The following is a 22,219-nucleotide window of genomic DNA, read 5'->3' as shown; positions in this document are numbered from 1 at the left end:
TGTTTTTTGGATGACCTCGTTATTACTGGAGAAACTGATGAGATAGATCTACAGAATCTCAAAAGTGTCCTGAAATGATTAGAAAAGTATGGGGTCAGAGATGGTTGAGAGAAGTGTTAATTCTTTATATCAAGTATTACTATTGAGTCACATGGCTTGCACTAGTGCTCTGAGAAGGTTCAAGCTGTGTTGAACACGCACCAAGGCTGCAAAATTTGTCACAGCTTTAATCCTTTTTGGGATACATAAACTGCTACAACCAGTTCTTACCAAACCTAACCACTGTGATACATCCATGAAATGCTTTGCTACAAGCAGGAAGGACCCGGAAATGTACTAAACCTTATCAACTGGTTTTTGAAGAAGCAAAGTGTCTTGTGATATCTGATACAGTGATGACATACTATGACCCTAACCTATTCATAAATGTGGCTTGTGATGCTTTACCCTATGGCATTGGTGCAGTTTTGTCACATATAATAAAAGATGGAAGTGAACGGACACTAGCCTTTGCCTCTCAATCTCTTACTTCCTCAGAAAAAAGAAATTATGCACAGATTGATAGAGAGGCCCTATAGTGGTTCTATAATGTCAGACATCAAAGTCCGTTTTCTGTCTAGCCTGAGAGCTCAAGTATTAAAGGAGCTACATGTTGGCCATATTGGAGTGGCAAAGATGAAAGCACTAGCTAAGGGCTTCGCATGGTGACCTGGAATCAACCAACAAATTGAACAACTAGCTAAGGGCCTGTTCACATCAGCGTTGGCTTTCCGTTCCGTCGGAGGTTACCGTCGGGTGAACCCAGCTACGGAAAGTCAAACTGAAACCACAGCTTCCGTTTACGTCACCATTGATATCAATGGTGACGGAAACATTGCTAACGGTTTCCGTTTGTCGAAAGCCAACGCTGATGTGAACAGGCCCTTAGCATGTCAACCGGTACAAAACAAAAAATGTCAGATACAGTACTCCTTTTGATCCCTGAGATTGGCTGATTGTACCATGGCAAACAATCCATGTAGATTTTGTTGGACCTTTCATGGGAATAACTTTTTTAGTAGCGATAAATGCCTATTCGAAAAGGTCATAAGTATTACCTCTTACCACAGTAGTGCCCACAGCGTATGTACTTGGGGGACTTTTTGCAAGAACAGGTGTTCCTGAACAGCTTTTCAGTGACAATGGGCCTCATTTTTTGTCTGAACATTTCCAAACATCTTTAAGACTGAATAGAATACGACACATTTTCATCTGCGCCATATCATCCAGCTACCAATGGCTTGGCTGAAAGGTTTGTCCAGAGTCTGAAAAAATGGCTAACAAGCTATGTCCGGGGAAGGTCTTGCCCTGGGTCAGAAATTTGGTAACTTTTTATTTGCTTATGTAAATGCTAATTATTCTACTACCAGTCAACCTCCTGCAAAGTTGTGTTTTGGTCGTTCCTTATGTTCTAGATTAGATCTCTTCAGACTAGATCTAAAGAAAACTGTGCAACAAAAACAGCTGCAACAAATGGACAGATCAACTCATAGAAGAATGTATCTGTTTAATGTGGAACGTGAGACCGTAAGATCATTGAAAGTCTGCACTGCAGACATAGTTACATCCCATTGTTGCCTTGTTTTTTTTTTATTGTACAGTTTGATTATCTGCTTATATCGTAAGTTTATAATGTGTTGTTGATAGAACCTTACATTAGCATTGCAATATGATTTTTTATTTTGTTATTGTGCCAACAGAAGAAATCACTCCAAGTGTCTGGTGCACTGCAAAATGGGAGTCAGTCGCTCAGCGTCTACAGTCATTGCTTATGCAATGAAGGAATATGGCTGGTCCATGGAGAAGGCATATAATTATGTGAAAAAGAAACGCACCGTAGCAAGACCAAATGCAGGTTTCATGCGTCAGCTCTCAGAGTACGAAGGAATCCTTGATGCCAGGTGAATTTAACGTGCCTTTTGTGCATCAATACTCCCAAGCAGTTTGTTTAATGCATCTTAACAGTGAACCTTTTATATTTTGATATTCTATTGAAGTTATTGGAAGCTTGAATATTGCTTAGAAGACCTGTTTGAAGCTATATTATGGTATTGCATTATATTCTCATTTCCTCATATGATTCCAATAGGTGAGAGAGATGATGTCTTCTGCTAAAACAGTGAAGCCATGGGGAGACAAGCCCATACTATATAAATGTATTTCCCTTTAAAGGGGTTTTCTGGGACTTTGATATTGCTTGCTATTCTTAGTCTAGGCCATCAATATCTAATTGATGGGGGTTTGACTCCCAGAGAGCTGTAGTAACAAACACAGCCGCTGCAAAATTTAGAACACTGTGTCTGGTAAACCATAAAGGGGATCCGATGCGGACCAGAGCACCGCGGCGCCTTCATTCAGCTAATTGCGGGGGTACCGAGAGTCAGACCCCCACCGATCCAATATTGATGGCCTAGCCTAAGAATTGGCCATCGAAATCAAAGACCTGGAAAAATCCTTTAAGTTATGACAAGTAGTTTAAAACTGTTTTCATGGGCTATTTTCTGCACATGATTCACACATTTTGCACTTTTATAATGCACAATATTCAGTTTTGTCTTCACAGTGAATAGTTGTTCATGACTTGGTAGATGGATAGGTTTTGCCAGTGCATGATGATTAAAAATGTCACACATGCCAGGTACTGTATCAAATCACTCCAACACCTCCAAGTAGAAGCCCTAACAGTCGTAGTCAAGTTGAGCAGTAAGAATTTTTTTAACTCATTTTATTGAAAAACAATAAAACAAAGAAATAATGCACAGAGGAAACATGAGTTGAACATTTTTAAATCCCTTTTTACTTGACGGCTCGGCAAAGCAATACATAAGAAATGATTTCTCTTATAAGTGAGGATAAGAAACCTTTAATTCTGTTCCTATCTCTACATTCAGACCAAAAGCTGTTTTTACTATGTAGCGTTTGATCTTACCTTTACTCCTCACATTCAATCACTTTCACGCTCCTGTCATTTTCACCTCAAAAACATCTCCAGAATCCGCCCTTTTCTTACTGAGGAAACAGCCAAAACTCTCATTGTTGCTCTGATTCACGCTCGTCTTGACTACTGTAACTCATTACTAATCGGTCTTCCCCTCACTAAACTCTCCCCTCTCCAATCTATCCTCAATGCAACAGCCAGGCTCTTTCTGACCAACCGATACGCTAACTCCTCTACCCTGTGCCAGTCACTGCACTGGTTGCCCATTCCCTTCCGAATTAAATTCAAACTTATTACTCTCACAAACAAAGCTCTCCACAGTGCTGCACCTCCTTACATCTCCTCCCTCATCTCTGTCTACCACCCTACTCCCGCTCTACGTTCTGCCAACGACCTTAGATAAACATCCACCATAATCCGAACCTCTCACTCACGTCTCCAAGATTTTTCTCGTGCTGCACCAGTCCTCTGGAATGCACTACCTCAGACAATCAGATTAATTCCCAATATCCACAGTTTTAAACGTGCCCTGAAAACATATCCTTTTAGACAGGCCTACAACATTCCCTAATCTGACTCCTTTCCATGGCCCCCCTTTTAGATTAGTCATCAGAATAAGATTCCCCCACACACCTTGCACTCTAATGCATTTCATGTCCGTCATACACAGATACTGGCTGGTGACCGGCTCATGCAGCTTTATGTGTACCACCCCATATGTATAAAAGATGGCTGAACTATTGTACAGAACAAACACTGTTACACGTTGTGTCTTCCTTATTTCCTCATAGATTGTAAGCTCTTGCGAGTAGGGTCCTCACTCCTCTTGTATCTCTTACTATTTCCTCATAGATTGTAAGCTCTTGTGAGCAGGGTCCTCACTCCTCTTGTATCTCTTACTATTTCCTCATAGATTGTAAGCTCTTGTGAGTAGGGTCCTCACTCCTCTTGTATCTCTTACTATTTCCTCATAGATTGTAAGCTCTTGCGAGTAGGGTCCTCACTCCTCTTGTATCTCTTACTATTTCCTCATAGATTGTAAGCTCTTGTGAGCAGGGTCCTCACTCCTCTTGTATCCCTTACTATTTCCTCATAGATTGTAAGCTCTTGTGAGTAGGGTCCTCACTCCTCTTGTATCTCTTACTATTTCCTCATAGATTGTAAGCTCTTGCGAGCAGGGTCCTCAATCCTCCGGTCTGAATTGTAAATTAGCTTTGTCACTATGTAATGTCTGATAGTGTCTGTTTATGTTCCCTCTAAATTAAGTGCTGCGTAATATGTTAGCGCTATATAAATAAAGATTATTATTCTGTAAAACACAGAGCACCTGCTAAATAGTGCTAAACTCCCAGGAGTTCAACGCACTGACCTTTTCATTTTCAAGCACATTTCAGATTCTCTAAGGGGTCTCATCTGATCTGCAGTATTTCCTTAGTATAGGCCAATTATATCAAGCCAGGAATTTTACTAGGATAGATCCTATTTTTACTTATAAGTGTGGGAGAGATGTAGTAGAAAAGTAAAACGACATGTATTGGTTAAACATTTTGAAAATAAAAAAAATTCCCCCTCAGAATGGAACTTAAATAAATTACGTAAAACTTCCTATTTCGTAATGACCCTCTTAGTAGCTCTGGGGTGCTTCACAGTACAATTTTCTGTGTTCTAATGGGTACAAAATCTCCCATCCTAATGTCAACCACAGGTCCTGACAGACTTTTTTTCTGTATCTGTGATAAGCAGCCATAAATTCTTGCCTTGTCACGCACATTAGATGCAGTGGGGGAGAAAGGAAGAAGCTGCATGTGTCCTTGGGTGTTTGAGCAGGATATAGTCCAGTTCTTGCCTATATCTACAGTATGTAGGATGTCAAATATTAAGGATGTTTGTGTCACATATTTGATTGAGGGTATTGTTTAATCAAAAGTTCAAAAACCTTGTAAGTAACAATCATTCTGCCTTTTGTCTTCAGTAAACAACGACATAATAAACTATGGAAGGAACAAAGAGAAAAAGCTGAATTTGAGTCCATGTTTCCAACTGCCTATCAGCCGCCTAACTTGGAGTCCGACCTTCAATACAGAATAAATGAGGAAGATGTGGATGATCAGATTTTGCCTGAAAGTAGATGTTTTGGGAATCTTCCAGAGCCTCATGGCTTAATGGAGCCCACTGTGCTGCTGGAAGTCCAAGACCTGGAGAGAGATGCCTTATTAGTAGACCCTCCTTTTTCAGAACCATGCTGCACAATTAAAACCAAAGAGAAAACACTTAATGAGGCAGGAAGAGACCTAGATCTCCGGATGCGGGAAGTTAGGAAAAAGTTGGACTTTGAAAACTCTTTAAGTCCAAAGTACCTAGAAGATGACCTGAGCAATGTCGAATCTGAAAGGAAGAAGCTATCCGCACACATGGCGTACTACGGAGAGGATCAGCGTGCTGGCAAAGAGTTCTCAAACAATAGCAGCAGTAAGAGAAGCTGTCCAAAAGACAGTGAGGTAGGACCCCCTCCAGTTGTATAATATTGGCAAGAGTTTTTCCTTTCCAGTATTTATATGGCGAAACACACTTTTACAAATAGGTCCATAGAGTAAACATGTAAAGTGCACTAACACTGTAATATACATGTATAAGCTGCAGACATAGAGGTCCGTGTGCACAACTGGTCCTGAGAGCCACATAGATGGATGTGGTGAAGTAGTTAAACATGGGACAACTTTGGTTCCAAAGAAACACTCCTGAGAACCAAATTTGGAATAACCCCTTTAGGATCAAAATGATAGAATCAGGGTGCAGTAGTACCCTACTATTCATTTTAGTCACATGATGCAACCTCACTTTTTCTTTTTTTTTTTTATTGTTAAACTTAAAGGTGGCCCTACACAGTACACAGAACTCTGCTGAACCCACAGATTTTAGCGGGCCGGTCAAAAATCTAACGTGTATTGGACCACCCAACTTCCCCGATGGGGGGGGGGGGGTGATTGGGCATTTTGGATTTTGACATGCCCTATCCTTTGTTCATTCACACTTCGTGTTCACAGAGGGGTCGGGCGGCAGCTTATTCCCCTATCGCCACTTACATAAACATGCACGCTTGGGCAAGCACGCGTGTTCATGGGGGTGTTGGGAGAAATAACTTATATAACATGGGAGGATTTTAGCTGGCACATAGCTGTATAAGGCGCATTTCCGGGGTGGAAACTTTTCGGCCACATTTACAAAAACTACTTCAAACACAAAGCCACAGAATAAGTTACAGCTTTCGGTTTCCCATAACAAGCACTTAGTGTTACTGTAACAGCGAATGCTTTTACAATGTTCTGGTAGACCATCCATACAAACCGTATGTGATAGTAAAGTAAAGCATTTTTCCATTAAAGTGCACAGTCCAAGGACCCCAACTTTTAGAGACTAGTGAATCTTTAAAGTGTAGCTAAATGTTCGACAAACTTCTGACATGTCATAGTGACATGTCAGAAGTTTGGATTGGTGGGGATCCGAGCACTGATACCCCCACCAATCGCTAGAACGAAGCAGCTGAAGCCCTCGTGTGAGCGCTCAGCCGCTTTGTGCCTGTTCGGCTATTTCCGGAAATAAATGTATCGATGTACGGACTCAATAGAAAGTCTATGAGCCCGTACTCCGATACATCGGCTTTCCGGAAAAAGCCGAACAGAAACGAAGCAGCTGAGTGCTCACACGAGTGCTTCAGCTCCTTCGTTCTAGCGATTGGTGGGGGTCTCAGTGCTCGGACCCCCACCAATCCAAACTTCTGACATGTCACTATGACTTGTCAGAAGTTTGTCGAACGTTTAGCTACACTTTAAATATTTTCCGGCTCTGTTGATTCTCCAAAATGCGAATTACTCTAAGCCACCACAAATCTCCAAAATTGGTTCTACCATCCTCATCTAAAATGGTTTTACCGTTTGTTTATATTGCGCCAACCCATCTGCGGCACTGTACAGGTGGGAGTTATCGCTCACTGTGAAAGTGAGGCTCACAATCTAAATTCCCGATCTGTATGTTTAAACATGGTGGAAATCTACAAACACCATGCAGAAGTCGCCCTTGGTCAGACTTGAACCCAGGACTACAGTGTTGCTAGACAATAATGCTAACCGCAGAGCCACCAGATTGCCTGTACTATCCTTTGCATACATGTTTTGCTTTTGATAAAACTCAGAATTTTAGTTAGAAAACCTTTTGGATGTTTAACGTCCAGAAAATGTTTTTAATGGATTTTCAGTTTAACACCGTAGTTAAAGTTGGAATATTTATATTCCATTAGTCCACAATGCTATAATTCTATATATTTATGATGAGGGATTGCCGTTCAGCAGCATTGTAATCAAAGCTGCAAAGGAAGTCTGAGGCAGTCTGAACGCGCACCTGCTATCCCATCAGTCACTCAGACTGCTCTTCTATCCCTCCTGGATTTTACTGCAGCTCTTCCTGCACAGATTGGCTGCTGTGTTATAAGGACAAGCCCAAACCATGTTCAACAGGAAGTCACCTAAACCACCAATGAGAAAAACAACATGATCACGTTACTGCCACATATTAACTGAGCCAAATGAGCCTCATGATTGGCCGAGCTTGGAGTTTTGCTTTAATTGCCGTTTCGGGGGAAAAAAGGGGTTTTATGTTACACAGTCTCCTACTATCATAGACACCTACTCTAGCAATGACTTCCCCTTATCATAGTGGTTCACTGCTGATATTGCTCTGATTCAAGACTGTTTTCCAATATTCATTAACTACTATCATTAATCTATATACACTCCAAGACCGGGGATATTAAGAACATATCTCCCCTGCCACTCATCCCACCAAACGCTTATGAATGCAAGACCTACAGTGCTGTGAAAAAGATATTTGCCCCATTAGATAAAGACCACACAAGTAAACACAGAATGCAACTTTTAAATTATTTTCATTTATTGAGGATAAAGATTTGTTCAAAACCTATATCACCCATGTGGAAAAGTAATTGCTTCCTTAACCTAATGACTGGTTGTGCCACCCTTGGCAATAACAACTGCAATGAAACATTTGCGATAACCTGCAATGAGTCTTTTTCATCGCTGTGGAGGAATATTGGAATATAATCTTTTTTTTTTTTTATGGAAGTGTTTTAATTCGGTTACATTTGAAGGGTTTTTCGAGAATGAGCTGCCCAGTTAAGGTCTTGCCACAGCATCTCAATTGGATCAGGACCTGCAGTTGTTTAGATGTTCGTCTGGGTTCTTTGCTGACCTCCTGGTCGTCAATGCGCTCTTGCTGAAATTTTGGTAGGCCGGCCACGCCATGGAATGTTCACCACTGTTTCACGTTTTCTTAAATCTTCCTGACGCTCCAGCGGCCCCCGCGGTATTTGTTTTACTTTTCCTGCAGCGATAATGTGCCGTACATCTATGTGACCACTGCAGCCAATCCCTTGTCTCCGCGTTGATGCTAGCATGTGTGGCACCACTGAGGCCAGTGATTGGCTGCAGCGGTCATGTGTGTATATGACACGTCATCACTGCAGGACAAATAAACAAAGACCAAAGCATTGGTTCTGGAGCGGCATGGAATTTAACAGGTAAGTATTGTTTATTTTTTTTAAATTTTAAAGCCTATTCAGTGCCGATTTCATTTCTTAATTTCTCCGACATCCCCTTTAAGTTTTGTTTGTAATATTTTTACTATCAAGGTGCATTTTGGTTTCAATTTAATGTTTTTAGGCAAAGATGTGCCTGGAAATACATTTTCCTGTGCAAATAGGATATAAACCAACCAAGCCAATTATAAGAGGTGAGGCAAAGCTGAATTATGGAAGGAAACAGCTTTTCGACTCTCCAATAACTGAGCAGTGGTTTAACATGTGCCTGCTCCACCTCCCCATCTCATTACAGTAATCGTGCTCCACCAACTGAATTCAGATTTTCTCACAAATCCATGGCCGATTTAAGTCTTTGCTAGTCTGGGGCAAACAAAGAATATTAGGGCAGATTTACTACTGTGTCTGCGTCTAGAATTTCATTGTAGACTAATTTGAGAACAGATGTTTGCACATCACTAGATACTTATAAAAAGTGTCTAGAAAAGGGTGTGGGGAATGGGGGCCCGGCTCACTATTTGCCAAAGAGCGCCAAAAGAAAATTTAGCCAACTAAAAAGTTGGTATAAGGAAAAGTGTTTAGCAGGATGCGCCAAGTTGATCTTATAGCATGTGCCGCTGTGATAAATTTGGCGCATCTTCATACAACCTAGTCTAAGTTTATTCTGTCTAAATCTGACAGTTTAGTAAATCTGCTCCATTGTTTGTATCCCCTGCCACCCCTTTAGGCCACGTCCAATGCATCTTTCTCATTCTCTGACACTGCTGTCTTATATAAAATGACTGTATACGAGTAAGTATAATTGTACAAACTGTAGATGAAAAAGGTTTTCACATTACTAAAATGTGCCTTTAAGGTATTGAGAGGAAGCAAAAAACACGGCGCCACATAGTGCAGGTTACCCAGGTATAAGGTGGTAATGAAAGAGTAATACTAACCTGGTAACGGGTGATAAAAGAAATTGAGAGATAAAAGTGCTGCTGCTGCCAGGACTCGAGACCGGTGATTCAGATGAAAGACCGCAAAGGATGTGCTGGGTAAGCAGGAAAAGGAGTCACCGCGGGCGCTGCTGCACTTCAATGGGACAAAAAGGACTAAAAGGTTCGGAATATTGATAAATGATGTACGGGAGAGTATAAGATAAATGGAATTTATTGGTAATATGACTACGCGTTTCAATGCCGTACCGGCATCTTCATCAGGTCAGAAGTGCAGCAGCGCCCGCGGTGACTCCTTTTCCTGCTTACCCAGCACCTTGAAGGTATTCACACCCTAGACAAATATTATAGGAACACACACCATGGCTGTGACAAAGACTCTTCTAATATGTGACAATAGTGTATCTCCATTTTTATTTTATTTTTCTTTATAGGCTGACCCATTTCCTTTTTATAGCCTAGAATTGTGACCCCTAAATTAATTTTTTTTTGGTTTTGTAGGACGATGCCATCTTTGGAATCCTTAGCAAAGTCAAACCACCGTATCCATCTTGTACGGACTGTATGTATTCTGAGACACAGGAAGAATGCCAGGATCTGGATACAGCTGGCATTCCTGAAGCCCCCACTGTATGCACTCAGCCGGCATTATTGCAGCACATGACTTCAGCAGTTTTGGACAGGATGCATGGACACAAACTGGTTAAAGCAACACCATTGCAGACCGATTTGCACACTCTTGCTGCAACCAATTCTAAAGCTATTGATGAAAATTACGGAGATTCTGCTAACCTGCATGAAACAAGTGGACAAGAATTCTGTGAAGACTCTGCTTCAAAAAGAGATTTCAAACAGGCCAAAGATCTAAAATATTTATTTTTCAGCAGGGACTTGGAAAAACCGGTCACGCATAGCTACTTGATGCAACACCAAGAATCTATTATTCAGCTTCAGAAAGCTGGTTTGGTCAGAAAGCATACCAAAGAATTGGAACGTCTCAAAAGTGAAGGCTCTTCTGTACTCAAAGAGAGTGCTTTAGAAAACACTGAGAACTCTAATCCTGAAGATGAGCAGCAACACCCCATTCAGCCTATTGAAGACCAAAAGGAGAGCCCAGAAAAAGTAGACTCGGTTGCCATACCAGATGGTGTGTTTCAGAAGACATCTACACCTACTTACTGCAAAACTGATTTGATAACTAGCTATACAAAAGACTTCCTGAAGACTATCTCCTATACTCCAACATCATCTTCAATGAGTTCTAACCTTACCCGCAGTTCAAGCAGTGACAGTATTCACAGTGTTCGAGGCAAGACTGGCCTCGTCAAACAGAGAACTCAAGAAATTGAAACTCGCATGCGTCTAGCCGGTCTTACGCTTTCTTCGCCTCTTAAGAGATCCCACTCGCTAGCCAAACTGGGAAGTCTTAATTTTTCCACTGATGACTTATCATGTGACCCTGAAAACTTCCAAAGCTCTGAATGCAAGAGCCCTAGGCTGAGAGGCAATCTAGTCTCCAGTGCCACTCCATCATCCTCATCCACAATGGGAACTCCATCGTGTCTCATGGAGTCTAATAATTCATCAATGACCGAGACAGATACAAGATAACTTTTTATCAAATGTTACTTTTATTGTATGTCTGATGTAAATGTAATGGGCAGATTTGTGTCAGACCAATATTATGTTGCTTTTATACCCATTGCGGGTTTACTTGACTGACTGTGCACATAAGAATATTGCATTTGTTACTAATGTTTTTTGTTGTTTGTTTTTCATATTTTTTGTATTGTGAATTTATTTCTATTTTATTATTCTTGCCAATTAAGGTAATGTTTTTGTATTTATGTTCATTTGTGGGTACCACAACATTGTTACAATTTGTAGACAAAAAATAACTAATATTTGTATAAAGATGTGCTGCATTTTTACATTTACTGAATGCTACCTCCCATTTACTTTACATACAGTGCTGCCAGATTACGCCCTGTTTTTTTTTTTTTTATTTGTTTAATACATTGCACTTTGCTCTCCATATAATAATCCACTATACCAAGAAAATAAGTGGGGGTTAGGGAGTAATAAATTTAATATCACCCTTCTTAATACATCAAAACTAAAGGGAAGAGAGGAATAAGCCGTTTCTAGACTCCTCTGGTGGCGGCTTATCTCCCATGGTAACAAAGGATTAGATATGTTAAATCCAATATGCCCGAACCTTCTTTCCAAACATCTGCTTTCAGAAGAAAGTTGAAACGGTCCCATACGTCTGCCAGTCTTGCCAAACGGGTACTGCCAATATTTATCTAATGTGTATGTGCACCCTAAGTACCTCCAGTTCCATTGACGACTATACACTGGAAGCAGAATGCCTATTGTATTACTGTCACTGATCAACCTAGTTTGTTTTGCTGTCAAGGTCAGTCTCCATGATTCTTGAAGCCCTTTTATATGGGCCAATGATCGGATGAACAAGCGTTCATAAGAACGCTTGCTCCCAATCATTGCCCATCGGCTGATCCCGTCTTTTATGTGGCCAAAAAATGGTTGCTAGTTGGCAGCACATCTCCCTTATAGGTAGTAAACCTGGGCAAATATCTGCCCGTGTAAAACCACCTTTTATGTGAAGCATATGCTGTATGTGGTGATCCGGCTTTGAAGATGATTGTTTTTAGACTTGTGTTACATGGCGGTGAATTAGCAGGTAATGTAATAATTTAACCCAGCATTTACCACTCTATGCAGTGTTCATAGAGCGTAACCTAGATGAAACATACAGGCTTACCCACTATGTAAATAGCTTATGCTTGCAGCTGATGTGGCCATCTGACAATATCCTTTACCCATAGCCTTCACCAAAAGATCTTGACTCCTAAAAATGGACCTTCATATTTTGTTAATGGATGTGGCTTGAAAACTCTCGGCAAAGTTATGGATTATTTTTTTCTCTTATTTTGGTCAATGGTGAAACTTTATTTGCATAGTATGCAGGAATTCTTAGTAGGTAAAGTGGCAGGGAAGCTACATTTGTAATGGATGGGACTGAACATTACATTTTATTTTTTATTTTGAAAAGAAAGGCATGCTAGAGTAGAATAAGCATAGTTTTAATTGGGCCGCAAAGGAAGTCGGGATCTGCCCATTTTATAGAAGATGAAATTGTGGCAGGCAAATATCACATTCCATGTGCCAGGCAAATAACACATTCTGTGTTTAACTGCATTCATTAATGTGCTGGAGGCCTAGTAGTACACAGACATAGCAGGATGTAGTCTTTGTTTTAATATTTATATCATTTGCAGATGCACTTTACATGGTTAATGTTATTTTACAGTATAAAGAGGGCCTATCATCAAGTTTTTCTCCCCCCTCTTTTCTTGCTTTCTTTTTTGTCATGCGGTTAACAAAAAATCTATAATGATCCATTGCATGTCCAGCAGGAAAGATTTAGGGATGGTGATTACCCTATAGTCTATCTTTACTAAAAGAAGGTAATCCCTATTAATTCTGAGGATCTGTTGATGCTTGCGTATGCTTTTTGTTTTATCATGGGGGAATCGGCAGAAGATATGTCTGACGACGTTATCCAAGAAGCAGTACAGTACCATGATGTAAGCTACTTATATTAATAAAGAGAGTCAGCTTGAGCTATTTATTAGCAATGGCAGGTTTTCTTGTGAGCTGTTGGGTCCTCTTTGCATCAAAATACATTTGCACCTTGTGTAGTCATAGTCTTAATGTGCCTAAGAATCCATAAAGTTGTCCCTTTTAGGCTATGTTCACAAACAAACTCAAAAACGTCTGAAAATACGGAGCGGTTTTCAAGGAAAAGCAGCTCCTGATTTTCAGACGTTTTTTAAGCCACTCGCGATTTTCGCTGCGTTTTTTGCAGCCGTTTTTGGAGCTGTTTTCAATAGTCTATGAAAAACGGCTCCAAAAACGTCCCAAGAAGTGACCTGCACTTCTTTTACGCGGCCGGTTTTTTACGCGGCTGTTTTTCAAAATGGCCACGTAAAAAACCGGCCCGTCGGAACAGAACGCCGTTTTTCCATTGCAATCAATGGGCAGATGTTTGGAGGCGTTCTGCTTCCGATTTTTCCGACGTTTACGGCCTGAAAAATGGCCGAAAATAGGCCGTGTGAACATACCCTTATTGTAAAGGACTTTTATTTAAGAAACCTGAACCACTGTTTCCAATACCCATCATCGTTTCTGTTCAGCTGAATTTCTTTTTAATATGTATGCAAGCATATATGCACACAATGATGTTATTAGTATTTTCCATGTGTAACACCGTAAATATAAGGCACTGAAATGATTGCATAGTATGTCTTTGTAAGCCATGTTCTCCAGAAAGACAATACATATTTTTGTGCAGTAATATACATTTTGTTGAATTATTTTGACAATGATTAAAGACAAAGTTTGAAATTTTGTTATTTTTATTTTTAAAAGAAAACGTTATCCCTTGGAAGAATAGCAATATCCTCGTTCCTGAGCAGAGGCACAGCTGACATCCTGCTCCCTTTTTGTTAATAGACAAAGTACTGGCATAAGTTTTCCAAAAGATCCGAGCAATTACTTTGTTTGCATCTAAAATGATAATGTGAATGAAAACAAGAAACTGAAGAGTGGTTGGACTAACTGCACAGTGCTGTACATGCCGCTATGATTTGGCTATTGAAATAAGATCCTGAGAACCTATTAGCGTGCGGTGTTTACTCCTCCATAAAAGCTGGTAGGGTAAAGTATGCAAACTAGCTCTCCTCCAGTAGGAAGAAAATGGTCTCTCTAGCGCCACCTATAGGTGGCAATCCTGTAAGTCAATGTTTACAGGTGGGTGTCTGGTTTGGCTATTAAGTCATAATTCAAGGCGCTATAAAAAGTCAGCCATCCCTAATATAAATCTAATCTATATTAAAAAAATTGAGTAATTTTAGATGTACTGCTGCTGAGTTAGGCCCTTTTACACGAGCCAATGATCGGGCAAATGAGTGTTCGTTCGAATGCTTGTTCTCGATCGTTGCCATGTGTTAACAGGGCAACTATCAGCACATGAACAAGCAAATGCTCATTCATCAGCTGATCTGCTCGTTTATGCGGCCGATAAAATGGTCGATATTCTGCAACACCTCTCCCTGTGTAAACATGCTGACATGATGGGAATGTATGGGATGAACGATCGCAGTAACAATCATTCGTCCCCATACATTACTGATCATAGCTCCTTATGGAAGGAGCTAATGGGCGCCGATCGGTGAGACGCTAGTTTTTATGGCCCATATTGTGCTATATAAAAGGACCTTGAGGGTATGTTCACATGCAGTGTTTTCTGGCGTATTTTATGGCGTTTATGCCTCAAAAAAACGCCTGCAAAAACAGAAGCTGAACGCCTACAAACATCTACCCAATGGGAAAAACAGCATTTAGTTCATACGGGGCATCTTTTTACACCTCTGTTTTAAAAAACGGAGCGTAAAAAGACGCTCCGTAAAAAGAAGTAGCATGTCACGTCTTGAGGCGTATTTCGGAGCTGATTTTCCATTGAACACTATAAAAAACGCCTTTAAAAAAATGCCTCAAAAAACGCCTCAAAATAAGCTCAAAATTAAAAGAAGCTTCACACTGAGTTTTTTGCAGGAATAAAATTCCTCCTGCAAAAACTGCTCCAGACGTTTTTTGCACAGTGGTTTGACAAAAACTCGTCAAAACACTCGTCGAGGTGTTGTTTTTTTCCCCCTTTCTGACTGATTGAAATAGGGTTTTGGAGGCGGAAACCGCCTCAAGATGGGTCATGTCGCTTCGTTTTACCGCGACGCGTTTTTTTTACTCGCGGTAAAAAAACTCGTCCAACTCCCATTTAAATCAATGGGAGGCATTTTCGGGCGTTTTTTGACTAGTTTTGCGGAGCGGTTTCCATGCCAAAAAAACTCGTCAAAAAACTCAGTGTGAACAGGGCCAAACATGCACTTTCGGCTTAGCCAAGCTGTCTCCTTGCCAGATTCTTACTTTATTTTGTTTACCTGTGGTATTTACCGGTTTGATATAATTGTTTGCATTTGGATCAGCGTAGATATGACAAACTGTGGACAAACGTGCACAAACACACTTTTGTTTTTGTGGCCATGCAGGGATCAGAATTTTGGGACTGGTAGGGGTGTGTGCTGTGAAGTCCACGAAGCACAAGCAATGGAAACACTAAACTAAAGCTAACCATTTAAGGAGAAGGATTTAAGCTTCTGAATCTTGCACTTCATGTGTTCCCTTTTTAATATGAAGGATCTTGGAACATTGAAAACTATATCAAGCTTCAGAGTCAATGTTTAGCTTAAATACATTATATCCAGATAATTCAGCATGAAAGATAATTAAAAACTAGAAAAGTATCATTAAAGGGAAGGTGTCATGATTTTTATTTTATTTTTTATTATATTGCTTTTAATAAAATATAAACAAACATTTTATTTATTAGTGTTGTGACTTTAAACTTTTTACTGTGTTCTTACTTTTACTTCTCTATGGGGACTGACATTTTTTTTTCATCTGTATGTGTCTATTAACGACACATACAGAGATGGAATACGGCACATACAACCCCATAGAGAATGCGAACGGGAGCCGTTCCATTTTTAGAAGCGTACGCCGTCTGTGTGGGAACGGCGCATGTGCCGCTCCCACACAGCCCAAAACGAAGCTCGTTCGTGGAGGGAAATCCGGCGCCATTTTCAAGTGGACCGGAAGCCGCTGCAGGACAGTAAGATGGTGACGTCCGGCTTTATGTTCGTGTGATACTGTCTGCTGAGCCCTGTATCTAGTCCTCCTACACTGTGCAGTCGCTCAGAAAATGGCAGCACACAGTGTAGGAGGTTTGAAGATTCAACCCCCTCCTCCTGGTACTAGCCAGAATAAGGGACAGGGGATTGTGTGAGGACACTAGAGCGAGTGTGTCTACTCCAAATTTGCAGCATAAATCAATGAGGTTACTTTACCACAGTGACCATGCTGCAATTTTGTGCATTGCTCCCTCTAGTGACCAGCACATGGAAATGTTATAAATTAGAATCTAATTTATAATATCTCCTGACTTGTGAAAAAATGAAAACAATGTGTAATCACTCAAAGGGTATGTTCACACGCACTAATTACGGACGTAATTCGGGCGTTTTTGCCCCAAATTACGTCCGAAAATAGCGCTGACAAACATCTGCCCATGGAAAGCAATGGGCAGACGTTTGTCTGTTCACACGAGGCGTAATTTACGCGCCGCTGTCAAATGACGGCGCGTAAATAGACGCCCGCGTCAAAGAAGTGACCTGTCACTTCTTTGGCCGTAATTGGAGCCGTTATTCATTGACTCCAATGAATAGCAGCGCCAATTACGTCCGTTACGGCTGAAATTACGGGGATGTTTTCAGGCTGAAACATCCCCGTAATTTCAGCCGTTACGGACGCCCTCGTGTGAACATACCCAAATACTAATTGTTTAACTGAAAAGAAATTATAATTTCTAGCGACACATTCCCTTTAAATGTTTTATTGAAAAAATTCAATTGAAATCCCAACTTGTATCTGCAACGTCTTAAAAAAAAAAATACTATGGTTATAGTTGCAGGGCAAGGACTGGGTCATAGGAAGAGAGTGTTAGGATATGCTACTGTATATAAACCCGTGTGATACGATAGCCTAATGCATACAAAAATAAAAGTATGTACCGTATGTCATTGGTTGGGGGCAACACTTGTTGCATTGGTCCACATGTACAAAAACGGTTGTAAGACTAGCACACTGCCCTAAGGTACACTAGTCAGAATATGCAGTTAACAGTGTGCCATATTCCACTACAAGGTGCATGCCTCTTTGGACAAATGGTGACTGCTATATTTAGTCATCGTATGAAACTACTTAATGCTTAAGAAAGGGGGGTTACACCCCTGAAACGGTGCGTCATTGTATTGCATACTTGATACTCTATAATAAATTAAGTTCTGCATTTCTAATGTATAATGGAAGTTTGATTACTTACCGAGAAATTATCCTTGTGGACATTATTCAGGGAGGCAGAAACCTGATCTTACCAGCAAGTGTATAGCTTAAATGGACACTAACTTTTCCAACAACTGATGCAAATCTAACAGTATACCTGATATAGCTTAACTTTGTAATTTACTTACTGGTAATATGTAGTTTTATCCATGCAAGTTCTGTGTGAAGTTACTGCCACTAGGTGTCTCCCTTCCTGTAATCTGCTGTCCATCACCTGTTGTCAATCGAAGTCTGTCCCTGCGATAAAATCTGTCGTGGGGCTTCAGTGCAGAATTGAACTGCAGAATGTGGGGGTGTGTCTCTTCACTGCCTACCAATACAAGTCTATGGAGAGGGGAGGAGGGAGCAGAGAGAGAAAGAAACAGACACAAGTCTATAGAGAGGGGAGGGGGAGAAGGAAGAGGGAGCAGAGAGTGAGAAACACACAGGCTGCTGGGTAAGATTTCTGTGTCACCCCCAGTGCTGGATTCTCAGCTACACTGGTCTGTACTGCTGTATAATGTCCTCCATTCTGCTGCAGCTTCTATTTATGTGATTGAGATAGGAGAGCAGGATATTCTCTTCTCTATTTGTGCAGTGCATAGAAGACGTGATAGCAGTTAGGCTCCACCCACTATCCCAGAGACAACTGAGAATTAGAGATCAAGCCTGCAGAGGGGAATACTGCTAAAAAAAAATGCAGAACACAAGTCGTATAATGGCCACAAATAATGTTATTCTTCATGTACACACATATGACAGCTTATTCTGAAAAGCCCCCTGAAAAGTTAGGTATGCTTTAAATCCCTGTTCACACTGTTTTTTGGCACTGTTTTTGACGCAGAAACGGCGTAGACGGTTTTTCGCCACGAGCGGAGAAAAATGCTTGCGAGAAAAAGCGTCATGCCCTTTCTTCAGGCGTTTCCCTCTTGACCTCCCATTGACACCAATGGGAGGCAGAGAAAGCAGTATTCGTGCTGGTTTTTTGCCTGCGGCGCTCAATGGCCACGGCCGAAAAACGTGGAAAACCGAGTGCAGGCAGGTCAAAATCTGCCTCAAAATTGCGGATGGAATTTTGAGCCAGATTTTTCCGCCTGCAAAAAAACTCAGTGTGAACAGAGCCTAAAGCTCTTGTTTGTATACCACTGACTGATCCATCGCACCTTACACATTCTGATTCAAGTCATAAACAGAACCAATGTAGGGGATACACTATCTTTTAAGGGTATTTGTTTCTTAAAGACAACCCCTTCCGATATGCCCTGTTAGGGCATATAGTTGTTTTTTAGAAAGGAGTCCCTGTTGGGGACCACCTTCTATGAGCCAGATGTGAGAGCCGCTTACTAATTAGTTAAATGGCCGCTATGTAAGAGTAAATATCTGGCCGGACGCCAGATCCTCCAGCAATAACAGCGGATCACCAGAGGTTAGACCAGCCAGACCTGCAGCCATACGTTTATAAAGGGGTTGTCTTCATGCTCCATGTGTATGGAAAACTTGTATGTATATAAAGTACATAACTAAACAATCCCCAGACTTCAGCTGAAGTTTCCAGGAATAGAGCAGGAAGAATAGCAACGTTTGAGCATATCCTGTGCTCTGACCAAATTTGTGGAAAACATGTTTAATAATGGGGTTCATGCCTTAAAACAAGTGCATATATGAACAGAATTGGTTGCTTTGAGCGTTCCATCTGATCTAGAGGTTCTGATTTTGTGTAGAGGAAGGTTGTGCAGTCCTAGTGTGCTTGTCACATCCTCCTGTTTACCTCTGGAACGTTTTCATAGCTCATAATTCAATAAAGCACAGAAAGTTTTCTCATCTCCCTGAGGAGGGTGCGACTGCTGGAATTCTAGCATAGAACATCCCAGATCTTTATTCCAGCTGCCTGTCACCTTATGCCACATTATTACCACCAGGTATGTAGAGATGTAACCCCTTCTAAACTGACCATCAATGTCAGGAAGGAAACAATCCTTTTCATAACCAAGTCCAGGATCAGCTGAAGCGTTCTACTTTTACAGTCTTCCTTGGCTCCTCAGTACAGGCATGAATAAGTAACAAGAAGCACAGTGCGACATCTTCATGGAAAAGAACAGATAGGAGCTCTTTGTAACAAGAGAAGTATCCACATTCAGCTGATAACCTCTTGAAGACCAGTATGCATAGGCAGGAGGTGGATTACACAGGACACCATTACAGAGAATCAGAAGCTGGGGGTGATACTTCTGACTCTCATCATCTATACTTTGAGGGTGATTCGGTTGAAGGACAAGATCTATATTTTTCAGATCAGCCCATACACTTCTTACCTTCAGAAAAGTCTGAGCACCTTGCGCAGGATTTAGGTGAGGAGCAGAGGTTTGGAGGTAGAGTGAATGAGCAAGGTGAGTCTTGGACTTCTGACATAAAGGATAGCTCCTCAGAAATGTCAAGCAAAGAGTTCATCCAAAGACGAAAATGGAAGCTAGAAGAAAGGAGCGCTAGCTGGGATGTCTTAGACACGGAGCTACATGAAGATAACGGTGGTAGTATGGTGGAAGTCAAGCTGGAGAAGACAGAGGACAATCAACACCAACATATGAACGTTATTCTGTATAAGATGGAAGAAGATGAGTCCAGACTATGGAGTGAAGGACACAACCTCTCCAGGTATTCTGGACTTACAACTTCCACTAAGTCTGTAGAAGTAGATGACAGGGTGAGGAAGGTGAAGCTGTACAGGAGGGCACAGAGCGAGAACTTGGTGTCATATCTGCAGGGCAGTATCCGGGCACTGAGCCGTTCTGCCTCAGAGAGCAGTGATGGCCACAGACAGGTCACCAGGCTGGCATTACAGGGAATGGCAAGATCACACAGCACTGATCACTTACTAGAAGGTGTGGGGCAGATGGTAAGTAGCGTCCATGCCTTAATGTGCACTGGTATTCAGCTCCAAGCTCAGGAGATCACCAAAAATAGCAATGAGAAGGAGCGTCTTCAGAGGAGCCGTGGGCCCCCCAAGCGCATATACCGGCTGGATGCATTGTGTAAGGACAACCTCAGCGACACTGAGGAAGACAACAGACTGTATGTACAGGAAGATGCTGGACTTGATGGAGCTGCGGAGGAGGTAACGCTATGGAACATAGGAGCTTGTGAAAATGCAAAGCCCCGGCAAGATACTCCTCCCAGTCCCTGTACTGAGTCTGAGGTGGAGGAAAGCAGCTCCCAGGTGAGGAACTCTTCTAAGGAGAGCAAGCCCAAGCAAGGAGACTCAGAAGAAGACAAAGTCCTCTCAGTAGCAGATGCTCGGAGAACGTTCGAGGCTTCCAGCTCTTCCAAACGTAAAGCAGTAGCTTGTCACTCCAAGAGGGGTAAGTGTTTTCTGCCCCATAAATGCAAATCGAGTAGAATTGACCCTAGCATCTTCACTAGCTGTGGGATTATTGAGGGCTAGCCCAGAAAAATGCCTACTTCACCTCACATATCTCCAGAGTCCAGACACGTTCACATGCATGCACTTGTATGAAAAGTTGAATGGCTGTTTTTTTTTTGTTTTTTAAAAAAATATCAAAGTGAAGCACAAACTTGACATTTGTGGTAATCTATGTCTGTGCCAAATATATAGGATGATAGGAGTCGAGACACAATGCTGCAGTTGTAGTTGTGTAGTTCCGTTACTGTAGCTTCTAATGTAGACATCTTACATTTGATGGAAGTGATAGCTATCTCATGGCTTCTGTTGGTGGTACATAGTGCTAAAAGGCAACTATTTCAAAATGAGCACCTAGAATCAGAAAATATAGCAAGTCTATAGATGTGCCTAGCTTTTAAAGGCTGTGTATACCTTCGAAAACAATTTTTATTTTATTTTTTTTAAAATAAAAATGTCTATCAGTGTGTTTGGTGCAACTTTCTAATTATATTTTATTAAAAATTATTTTTACTTTTTCAGATATAGCTGCTTTGTATCCTGTATACAGAGCAGCTGTATCTAGCGTTGAAACCTGAATCCGTCAGTTCTGCGGGACTGACGGGTTCAGTGTCAGCAGGTCTTGCATGTCTCTGACACGCAGGATCCTCCTGTTATCGATCACATCTAAGTTCATCACTTAGGCCCCATGCACACGGCCGTAATTTTGATCCGCAATTATGGACCATAATTGCGGATCAAAGTATGGACCCATTAATTTCTATTGCCCACGGACACCTTCCTGTATATTTACAGGACAGTGTCCGGGCCATAGAAAGGCGCCGCAAAAAATAGGACATGTCCTATTTTTCTATTTTACGGACAGTGCTCCCATACTTTATAATGAAAGCACGGCCCGCAAATGTGGGTGACTGTACGCGACCCACAGTGATTACGGGCATGGCCGTGTGCAGGGGCCTTAGATGTGATCGATAACAGGTGGATCCTCCGCTGATACTGAACCCGTCAGTCTCGCTGACCTGACGGCTTCAGGTCTCAGTGCAAGTTCAGCTGCTCTGTATACAGGATACAAAGCAGCTGTATCTCAAAAAGTAATTAGAAAGTTGCATCAAACATACTGATACACATTTATTTATATATTTATAATGTATAAGATATATATATTTATATATATATAGCTTTCAAAGGTATACATAGTACATAACCTTTAACTTCTATCTTCCTTGAGGAATTGATGAAAATACTTAAATAAACCTTTA

General features: G+C 41.2%; 2 protein-coding genes across 4 annotated transcripts in view; both read left to right on the top strand.

Moving 5' to 3' along the window:
• SSH1 (slingshot protein phosphatase 1) overlaps positions 1-12,586 on the top strand; it is a 38,964-nt gene extending 26,378 nt beyond the window's left edge. For both annotated transcript variants that reach the window (XM_075830366.1, XM_075830374.1), the window contains exons 11-13: positions 1,740-1,940; positions 4,950-5,475; positions 10,025-12,586. In XM_075830366.1, the coding sequence (XP_075686481.1) occupies positions 1,740-1,940; positions 4,950-5,475; positions 10,025-11,134 (1,837 nt within the window). In that variant the 3' untranslated portion in view covers positions 11,135-12,586. The remainder of the gene's footprint in view (positions 1-1,739; positions 1,941-4,949; positions 5,476-10,024) is intronic.
• A 7,129-nt stretch (positions 12,587-19,715) lies between these two features.
• Positions 19,716-22,219, top strand: part of CORO1C (coronin 1C) — a 79,874-nt gene continuing 77,370 nt past the window's right edge. The window contains exon 1 of one of the 2 annotated variants that reach the window (XM_075830335.1): positions 19,716-20,901. In XM_075830335.1, coding sequence (XP_075686450.1) covers positions 19,974-20,901 — 928 coding nt within the window. In that variant the 5' untranslated portion in view covers positions 19,716-19,973. The remainder of the gene's footprint in view (positions 20,902-22,219) is intronic. The other variant, XM_075830327.1, reaches the window with a different exon arrangement.

The sequence above is a fragment of the Rhinoderma darwinii genome, chromosome 1 (assembly GCF_050947455.1).
Source record: "Rhinoderma darwinii isolate aRhiDar2 chromosome 1, aRhiDar2.hap1, whole genome shotgun sequence".
Lineage (NCBI taxonomy): Eukaryota > Metazoa > Chordata > Amphibia > Anura > Rhinodermatidae > Rhinoderma > Rhinoderma darwinii.
This window is presented reverse-complemented; position numbering and strand designations above follow the sequence as displayed.